Source organism: Borostomias antarcticus (assembly GCF_949987555.1).
Source record: "Borostomias antarcticus genome assembly, chromosome: 3".
Taxonomy (NCBI): Eukaryota; Metazoa; Chordata; class Actinopteri; order Stomiiformes; family Stomiidae; genus Borostomias; species Borostomias antarcticus.
The window spans coordinates 5,157,540-5,168,153 of NC_140236.1; the positions used below are offsets into that span (position 1 = coordinate 5,157,540).

A 10,614-nucleotide genomic window follows, 5' to 3' on the forward strand; every position below is an offset into this window, starting at 1 on the left:
TTCACCTCCCTGGGCGGTCAGATGGATGGCCTCCTCCCCTCCACCTCCTACAGCTGCCTCCTCTTCTCCTCCAACCAGGCCGGTCTGGGGGCCAGCAGCAACATCAGGACTGTCAGAACCTGTGAGTAAAATAGGCCTTGTTGTAAATCACAAAAAGTGCACAGTAAAAAATATTGTCCCCCACCGATGATGGATCCTTTGTAGCAATTATAAGAACGGTCTATTTATGATTGACGCAGCAATCAATGTTCGCTAATACCAATTCATGCCACCCCAGACCTCTCTCACGTTGTTGCCCTGTAGCTTGTCCTCCATCTTCCTCCTCTAGCTGTTCTTACCCTCCTTGATCTTCCCCTTCAGCTCTATCTGCACACGCTTCATTTCCTCATTGTCCTTGGTTTTAAAGCCCCTTTTCTTGTTGTTCAGGAGGGCCTTCAGGTCACTAGTGATCCAGGGTTTGTTGTTTGGGAAACAGCGCCCCCTCTTGGTGGGTATGACCATCTCCTCACAGAAGTTGATGAAATCCGTGATGCAGTCCGTTAGGCTGTTCATTAATGTAATCCCCATGGGATATGCTGAGCACCTCCCAGACAGTTGATTCAAACTCGTAATGTGGAGCTTCCCAGGTGTCCATCTTCTCACTGGTTACTGGTCATTGAGTCCTGATGGACTAGGTCAGGACTAGGACTAGGTTATGGTCAGATCGTCCAAGCGAGGGGAATACTGAGGAGCTGTACACATCCTTGACATTTGCATATGTAACCGAGTGAATCGTCAGTCCTCATAAACCCTTGTGGAGTGAGTCCGATGTAGTGGTAGCGAGTAGCTGGTAAAACTCCCTCTTCAAAGGAGCGCTGGGCAAGGCCTAAACATGTGTCGAACTGATAGACCACGACGCAGACTAGAGTTCTCACTGGTGGCACATTTCACAATCTGCCTGAAAGTGGGCAGCGTAGACGTCAGGGAGAGGTGATTGAAACCACCAGAGGTCGCCATGAAAGCTAGCCTGGTGAGACCATCCTAACCTCACAAGCTCACATGCTGTTTCTCTCGCAAACCAGTGTGGAGACTATCCATAGAGATCTGTTTGTGCCAGATCAGAAAACAATCTCACCAATCAGCGTTGGTTCTGAGGAATTGGAAATACAAACAGCTACACTGAGCGGATTTGATAGTGAAGAGCGGTTGAAGTTAGCGTGTGCTAGACAGTGATAGACAGATGGTTCATCCAGTCACCTGCCAAGTATTTTTGAAAGTGCCTGCCCTTTTCCAAACAGTTTCCAATGCAGAGTTCCCAAATGGTTATGCAAAGCATACCCTCTGGTGCGTCATGTTACATGAAAGCACAAGGATGCTTTGTCTAGAGTGATCTGGTGACTGTGTGGATGACTTCACACGCTGATCCCGCATCTGCTAGTCTAACTCACCGGATGTAGGTTTTGGGGATAAGTTTATTACTGCCCAATCAGTGGCAACAGAAGATTTTCCCGAACCCAATCAGACAAAATCTAGAGAAACAACAACAACCTAGCAACCTCTCTGCACAAGATGAGTGTGATTGGTTCAAAGAAATACATGTACAGCACTTTTTCCCCCCCATCCCCGAATGATAATGAGGCCAGCCAGACCTTTCTCCAGCACTGGCACAGCGTAGACGAAGTGTGGAGACAGGTCTGGCTATGTTGGCACAGCGTAGACGAAGAGTGGAGATAGGTCTGGCTATGTTGGCACTGCGTAGACGTAGAGTGGAGACAGGTCTGGCTATGCGAGACTAGGTGTCCGCTGAGGGGAGAATGTAAACATGGACAACAATGGCATGCAAACACTCCAGTGGTAGATAATATGGACACAGGCCGACAGCAATCAGTTAAATGTCCGGGTTACAGATTATTTCCTTAACAGTTATGTCTATGATTACATCATCTGTTGTTGAACAGCAAGCCCCCCTCCTTTCTGCTTCCCGCTAGCCAGGTTTCTGTCTGCCCACATAGTTTGAAGGCCGTCATGGTAACCTCATTGCCGACGATACCATGTGTGGCCAGATCTTAATTCAGCTCCTTCAGAATCTCCGATCTCTCCCCATGGTTCACTTTCGACTTTCGAAGTGAAATCAACTGTTCCTGTGAGTACAGTAAACAATCCTCCTGTTGTTGTCCATGGGATATACACTGGGGTTTCCCAGAAAAACTGAACAGACAACAAAAACGCAGACAAAGCGCACACAAATAATAAAAACACAGGAGCTGCTGCAACTGGCTGCTATTCGTATGGCGCCCTCTTGAATACAACTAAAACAACCATTATGTAATGAGTAGTTGTGAACATAAAAAATATGTAATCAATTATCAATTTACATAGGGAATGTCAAAGGGCAGGGGTATGGAAGGAGATGCAGGATGATTCAAAGTATTTTGCATGCATTAATATTACCTGTCCATTTGACAGTACAATACTAACTAAGTTATATGATCTTTTTCTCAGTGTCCTACCCACAACCTGATGGTAAGTTAAAACGATCAAATTCTAGATTTTTCCATCTAACCTTGTTCTATTGGAAGAGTGACAGAATGAGGGTAACACTTTATAATAACACCCAGCTATAATGCCTTTATAAGCTATTAGTAGATAATGAACTAATCATGAATAAACCATTTGTATAAATTTGTAAATGATTAATAAATTATTTATAACTATATTTGTATAACATTTACAAATGATTTATACATTATTCATAATGCATTAGTAGATAATGAACTACACACACACACACACACACACACACACACACACACACACACACACACACACAGCAGAGTGAAGCAGGGGTCCAGGGCAAGGGCGGGGATCTGGACTGGGAGCAGGGGGCGAGCAGGGCGGACCCGGCCAGAACCACAACAATAACATTTACAGTACCATGATGTCAGAGTGGTGAAATACTTGCCTGGTCACATTGTGTAACTGTAATTATCCCGTGTCACAATATAGGAACCCAAAGAGCACAATAGACAACAATAATAACAATAGAATATAGTTTCATTTGTATGTGTCTGAAATGCCTTATGTGTTGTTTTTTTTCAATAAAGTTGAAAGGAGTTACATAAGGCAGATAGCTGCTTTGAATGGATGAGAAAACTCTATCAGTGAGCACCTGGTGTGTCCTTAGTGAGGGGGGATTATTTGTCTTACTGAACTGGCAAGTTGACCTTCCAAGAACTACCCTGTAGAGGCTTGGGGGTGGCTGTAGCTCAGTTGGTAGAGCGGGTCGTTCAATGATCGAAGGGTCAGTGGTTCGAATCCAAGCTCTGACTGTCCACATGTCGAAGTGTCCTTGAGCAAGACACCTAACCCCAAATTGCTCCCAATGAGCAGGTTAGCACCTTGCATGGCAGCTACCGCCATTGGTGTGTGAATGGGTGAATGAGAGGCCATTGTAAAGCGCTTTGAGTGCCGCTCAAAGGTGGAAAAGCGCTATATAAGTGCAGTCCATTTACCATTTGAACATGCAGTATAAATACAGCCCTTGTCTAAATACAAGGTTCGAGTTTAAAGACATAATGAGGTTTGTGGTGGCTGGTGGTAAGGATTGTTTTACTGTTTTACATGATGGAATACATTCTTTGTCAATACAGTTTAGTACACATTTCTTTCAGTGTATATCACATCAATTGAGAACTAAATCAAAATAATTTGATAATGAAACATAACTGTCCATATTCTCGTGATGTTTCATACCATTTCAAGTGACACATTCAACCCAAAACCACTGAAGGTATTTAATTTTTTTAACTGGAAAAAAAAAACCTTAGTAAAATACAGGCAGATGGACACCTTTTTTTTGATTGCTAGGCTACAGTACCATCGGTTTATGTGTTCCTGTTGACTGTTGATCACTGTGTTTACTGTTCTCCAGCCCGTGGGTGTGGCCTGCCCACCTTCCCCCCTGCGGTGGCCAGAGTGGTGGCAGGACAGGACGCTAGGCCCAACAGCTGGCCCTGGCAGGTGATCATCTGGAGAGCGTTTAGAAAATCCACAGCCTTACCTCGCCCCCTTGTGGTCGAGCCAAAATGGTAATCTCTTGTTCTCCGAGTCACCTTTCAAGGTTCCTATCCTCTGCCGTCTTCTTTTCAGATCTCTCTCCAGATTAACAGCGGTGGAACCTGGAGTCACATCTGTGGAGGCTCTCTGATTGCCAGTGACTGGGTCCTCACTGCTGCCCACTGCATCAAGTACGAAGAAAATCCTTTGACCCCAAAAACCAGAAATGCCTCAGATACTGTACTGTATACAGGAAGTCTGCTACAAAACTGCTACAGTTTTATGCAAATTTGATTCATGTTTGCTCATTGAGGATTCAGATGGGCCTCAAGCGTTGATTTGGTAGATTAGCCAGCTGTGGGCTAGACCGCTCACATCAAAACATCATATTATCCATAACAGCTGCTGCAATACACAGTCATCACAGACTTTAAGTGGAAGTTATAGCTGAAAAAAACAAGGACCTTTAACTTTCTCTGACATGAGCGTCTGTTCTGTGTGTTCCTACAGGAAAGGCTACATTTACCGAGTGGAGCTGGGCAAGCACAACCTGGAGAAGCCAGAGGAAGGCTCTGTGGCCTTCGGTGATGAAGCCATCATCGTCCACGAGAGCTGGAATCCTATCAACCTACGGTACACTGTAACCCACCCTCTCCTGTGCTGTTGTTCAGTTTGGCCACTTAATAAACACACACACACACACACACACACACACACACACACACACACACACACACACAATAAGAGCATACGGATCAGTAGAAGTACGTAGTAAGTAGGTGCTCTATTGCGTTTCCCTCCCCAGTAATGACATCGCCCTGATCAAGCTGAAGTCTCCCGTCATCTTAACTGACTCCATCATGGCCGCCTGTCTTCCTGAGGCTGGCTTCCTCCTGCCCCACTACGCTCCCTGCTATATCACCGGCTGGGGACTCTTCAGTGAGTTCAGTACCTCCTCCTCTGTGTACATTCCTGCTTGCTGCTGTGTAGCCTATCTTGTTTCCTTTTATCATCCTTGATAGGGACATAATTTCAAGACTACGGAACCAGATAAAATTATAAAACCATTTTTCCTGGTCAGGTAATACGGTAAGATAACAGCTCATGTTACGCTGAAAAAACCTATGTGTAACGCTGTACCTGGACCGATAGAGCACAGGTCTAAGCTGTTACCTGAGTTGAACCAAGGTTGCTTGACTGTCCTGTACAGCTGGCGGCCCCCTGGCTGACGTGCTGCAGCAGGCTGTCCTGCTCGTGGTGGCCCACGCCACCTGTAGCCGGCCTGACTGGTGGGGCGTCCAGGCCACCGCCAGCATGGTCTGCGCCGGGGGGGACGGCATCGTGGCCGGCTGCAATGTGAGTCACAGCAAAGGCCAGAGGAGCAGAGGAAATATACAGTAGAACTATCATAAATGTCTCTGGCAGCCAACGATTTCAAAATGTCTAAAGAAAAATCATGGAGAGCCAAAAGCCAAAAATCGAAAAAAGATATTCAATATTTGAGACTTGTTTATTGTCCTAACCATCTATCCATGTTACCCAGGGTGACTCTGGTGGCCCTCTGAACTGCCAGAACGCTGATGGCTCCTGGGAGGTCCACGGGGTGGTGAGCTTCGCCTATGTCAAGGGCTGCAACGTCGCCCAGAAACCCACCGTCTTCACCCAAGTCAGCTCCTACATCGGCTGGATCAACAACGTGAGTGACGTGAGGCTCTAGACCAACCATGAACGCATCTTATGTTAAATCCAAACGCAAAATGTTTGAACTCACATTATTGTGCAGTAACAAGTTGTTTTTTCCCCACAGGTCATGGCCAACAACTGAAGAGACTGCTGGACTACAAAGCCTGTTAAGGATACAAATAAATGAACTTACTGTGGCACCATTTTTGTTGTACAGCATGTTCCCTTAGACAAAAATTTAAACATGATCAAAGTCCTACTACCTCTACATTTTGAATATGTGTACATTTTCTAGTGGTTTTGTGATTGTCTCATTATTTTAATGACCATGGAATGCTTAAAGAGAGGCCTATGCAAAATTGTATTGGAAAAGTCACAGTCACCACTAGAGGGAGGCAGAGTGACATCTGCTCAAGACCAGGGTAAAGACCTCAAAATGAAGTCAAACAGCCATAATCACGTGAGTGAGTGTTGAGAGAGTAATGACTAAAAACAGATCCATTTGCTTTGCTATTCTTTGAACTGAGGCGTATACCTGTCTCTTATGTCCTGGAGGCCATAACAAGAATTCAACACTAACAAAGCCAAGAGGAAATCATCAGATTTCCCTGAATCCTCATCATTCAACCACAACTGGGAAGAGCACAGTACTGGGAAAACTATCATGACAATTACACATTGGGAATATGATTTGGGAATTACATGTCATTGGAATTACGATATAAAAGATCAAACATTTACTGTATATGCCCTTTTATTTCTCGGAATCCATTCCACACCATGATTCACAGCAATGAAATATCAACCCTGGAAGGCAACATACAGTATATGGTGTACATTAGAACAGAACACAGAACATACAGTAAAAAGTAAATCCTAACTCAAACTAAACATAATACTACCATGTACTTGAAGTGATAATTTAACCAACTAAAATTGTATAAATACATTGCTGGTTTAGAAAATAAAATTAACTGTACTCGTGACTAGACCATGTTCCTATAATGCATTTCCTAAAGCACATGGTGGAAAATCCAATGATTCTTCACAGTGGAAACTAGTCCCATATAAAAGGAGGTACACACAACTTCTATATTATCGTTACAAAACACACTTGACAACATAAAAAATACATTACAAATTCAAGCTTATACTCAATCTATAGGCATTGTGCTTTCCTTGTACATTTGAGTTCAAACCAAAATAATTCTGTTGCCCTCAAAAAACAACTCTTCCTCACTGTATATGCTTGCATATGGTAAAATACCAAAATTGTAGAGTAGGTAACTGTGGTATTAAAGTAGTGAAAAGATTCAGAAGAAAAAAACATTCCAGTAAGAATATAACAATCGGAATGTGGAATGCGGAATGTGATTATTGCATCTACTGGCTTTACTGTAGGTATTCATCAAACGCTGAAGGTTTGACTGTAGCCCAAAGAGAGAAAAGGCACTGATGATGTCTTACTCCTGCTTCACTGTTCTTCTCATCTTAACGTCACAGGCACAAGGATGGTTGGAAGAAAGATGGTGAAACTTCAAAGCCAGTGTTGTCACAGCTCATTCCTGGTTCCTGCCTATTGTATTGGGTGAAGGGGCAAGAGGTTTGATTTTGGACAGGGCCCAGGTCTCCCCCCCCCTCCCCCCTTTCTGAGTCCATTCCCTCCATACTCTAAATGAAAACAGTGTTGCGTGTCAAGTAGTGGTGAGAAAGTAGGGAGGGAGAGAGAAATGGCCGCCATTCTCTAGGCCCAGCTGCTGAATGAAAGAGTCTCTTTTTGTGCTCTCTCCTCTATGGAGTCCAGACAGCCAGGGGGAGAAGCTGGGACAACACTACTTCCCTCAGAACCCAACCCAGTTCACCATGGCTACAGGGCAAAGTCTTCCAACTATTCACCCCCCCCCCCCCTCCCAAAACACACACACTCTTTTTCTCTTCCTCTGTTGATGAGCCCAGACCAAAATCACTGTCCAAGTAATGTAAAGTTGCCTGTCTGGACATTTTATGATAAACAAAACCCAAATATGATAACTCTCTGCTTGTCCTCGTAGTGTCCTATTCAATGCTGCAGTGGAAATGGTATCGGATACTGAGAAGGCTAACTTCAGGTAACAGCAGACAATTTGATATTTGGACCATTTTAGGCCTAGGCATTGTATATTAGCAGAAAGGCAGCTAAATCCTTTTGGTTGAATGAGTCTAAAGTCTGTAAGTGTCTAGCAAAAAATCCAGTCAAATCCAATAAATACAACCAAATATGTATGTGTGCTTGTTTCCCCAATCTTGAATGTTCATTGTTAAAAGAGAACGTTCAGCCAAGTGAGAGGGTGGCGCCAGCGTCACAACACATAGCAATGTGTGTGAATGTTTGCACCACTCTCCAAGCATCTACAGTGGATTCCAGCAGTTCCAATTCCTTTCCTTGGCCCTAGGGGGCACTAGTCTCTGAGAGGAGGCACTTCCAATTCCTTTCCTTGGCCCTAGGGGGCACTAGTCTCTGAGAGGAGGCACTTCCAATTCCTTTCCTTGGCCCTAGGGGGCACTAGTCTCTGAGAGGAGGCACTTCCAATTCCTTACCTTGGCCCTAGGGGGAACTAGTCTCTGAGCGGAGGCACTTTATCTTCGTACTGCGGCGGGGGTGTGAGCGGCTCAATACTGACTCCTCCTGGCGGTTGGGAGTTTGCGTTCTTCGTATGCAACTTCTCCGATTTAATCCTACGGATCTTGAGTGGGAGGAGCTTGCGGCTGGCTTTCCCAGGTCTCCGACTGGCCACTGTGGTGGTGGCGCCGGCGGCTGCAGGGCCGGCGGAGGTGAGGGTAGCCGCGGCGGGCGTCGGCTGAGGTCCGGCGGGCGAGACCTCCGAGGCCGTACCTTCAACTTCAACCTGGACACTGTCCACCTGGACCAGGTCATCGTAGGAGGGCAGCTGGGTGGTGCTCTGGCGAAGGTTGCTCTGGCGGACGGGATAATGGCCGCTGCCCACCGCCTCCTCGTAGCTGGGCACGTTGTACCTCTGGGCTCGCTCCTCAGCCCTGTGAACGTTCATCCACAAACACAAAGACTGGTATAACTAGTTGTGTTATAGAAGTAAAGAATGGACGATATTACAGTATACTCTAGCCATGGGGAATATGTACACAGCATAACAGCACAGCCGTGGGGAATAATTACAAAACGGGCTTGAAAAGGATCGGTCATACGTTTAGTCCTGGTATTGTCCTTATCCAGGACATAACTGAATAGGGCCTCTTGTGAGATGTTAACAAATTTAACTACAAATACATTCGTAAACTGAGCCCAAATTCTTGGTCTGCTACAAAAGCCAAAATGGCAGAAGGGTATCAGTAGCTCACGTCTCTCTATCGTCCTCCTCGGTGTTGGCAACTCCTCCTTCCACCCCGGGGTGGTTCTGCGTCTCCTGCCGCCTCTGCTGCTCCCTCTGCTTGTTCCTCATGCCCACGCACAGAGACAGCAGCAGCATGGTCACCCCGGCCCCCACCAGCACGAATGCCACGGACGACGCCTTGCTCCGGTCGTCAGGCTTCCCTCCGGGGCGGCCGCCGCCGCCACTGCTGCTGTTCCCGGCGTGGTCGGCCGGCACCACGCTCCAAACCACCATCACGACGCCCAGGGCCACCAGCCCCACCCCCAGGGCGCACAGTGCATACTGGGAGCCGGAGTTCCCGCTGCTGTTGTTGTGATGGCTGCTGTTCCCTCTGGTGCTGGAGGAGGTTGGAAGTACAGTCCCACCGGAACGCATCTTAAGCCCTCCGAGTCTGGCTGGTCTCGCCTTCAGCTGCTCCACTTCTGCGCTCTAAGGCTGAGAAGAAAAGAGAGATAAGCACTTTGTCAATATTACTGATAATCGTGTTGCTTTGGTAAAAATAGTATTATGTTTACCCGTGTTACATGATTGTCATACAATATACAGTAAGCAATCGTAACGTGAAGAAGTCGACCACCAACCTGTCACTCACCTTAAATGCTTCTAAATTGTCCTGGCTTTCATGAATGGGCAAAATGCTAGTGCTTCGCCACCTACAGTAGTACTAGTAAGCTTCTGACTTTTTTAGTCTTTATGAAGAAGTTGTCTCAGAAATACCGTCGTCTCTGGAAAGCACTGACATCTGCTTCTCTGAATAACCCTGAGGTGACTTCTTAAAGGTCCCCTTATTATACTATAACTGCTTTTTATGATCGGTTTACTACAGACTCACTGTAGAGCACTCCCACTACAGGAACAAGTTACACAATGTCAAACTGCTAAGTGGAGGTGAGATAAGTGAAGTCAAGGTTTATTCGTCACAGATTGTGCACACATTAAGTAAAGTAAAAGAAAAGAGGAAATACATGTTCAAATGCAGCAAGACACAAAGAAATGCAGCAAAGCCATTTTAAGAATCTCTCATAATGAATTCAATACCAGAGTGGAAGTGTTTGGTCACACTAAAAAGTAGTAAAGAGGACACTCCTGTGTCTGTCTTTACAGTGGTAAAACTTACTTACTCATAGTCAAATCAGACAGACATTTTGCAACACAATGAGTCACCATGCGAGGAAATTTCCTATCTTGATTCGAGTTACGTTTTGTGCAAAGGGCATTCTGTTAGGAGACAAGAACTTCTTGTATATTCCTCACTCAGGCTGGCCTACACAAATTAACAATGTACATCTCTATATTTAGCAGATCAAAAGAATTATTTTAAAACACTGATACCAGCAATCTGACTTTGATACCACCATGTAAGCACAGAAATACTTCTGCTCGCATGCCTTGACTTGCTGAGGGAGAGACAAGGACACTATAGGTCTCAAGGAATGCTTCCCCTGATACAGAATTACCCTCACACTAAAACATGCATGGTATGACCCAAACCCCACCCGCTGTCACAAAC

General features: G+C 45.5%; 2 protein-coding genes across 2 annotated transcripts; one reads left to right on the forward strand and one right to left on the reverse strand.

Annotated features, from left to right (window-relative positions):
- Positions 1-3,554: 3,554 nt before the first annotated feature.
- On the forward strand, positions 3,555-5,860 carry LOC311329995 (chymotrypsin-like elastase family member 2A; the record flags this gene model as incomplete). Its single annotated transcript, XM_084461945.1, has 8 exons — positions 3,555-3,576; positions 3,911-3,999; positions 4,141-4,226; positions 4,546-4,668; positions 4,841-4,974; positions 5,246-5,391; positions 5,579-5,731; positions 5,843-5,860. The coding sequence occupies 8 exons, from the start codon at positions 3,555-3,557 to the stop codon at positions 5,858-5,860; spliced, it is 771 nt and encodes a 256-aa protein (XP_084318071.1).
- Positions 5,861-8,312: 2,452 nt separating this feature from the next.
- On the reverse strand, positions 8,313-9,479 carry tmem51a (transmembrane protein 51a; the record flags this gene model as incomplete). Its single annotated transcript, XM_084461946.1, has 2 exons — positions 8,313-8,751; positions 9,073-9,479. 2 exons carry the CDS (start codon positions 9,477-9,479, stop codon positions 8,313-8,315), a joined length of 846 nt encoding a protein of 281 aa, XP_084318072.1.
- Between the last annotated feature and the right edge of the window lie 1,135 nt (positions 9,480-10,614).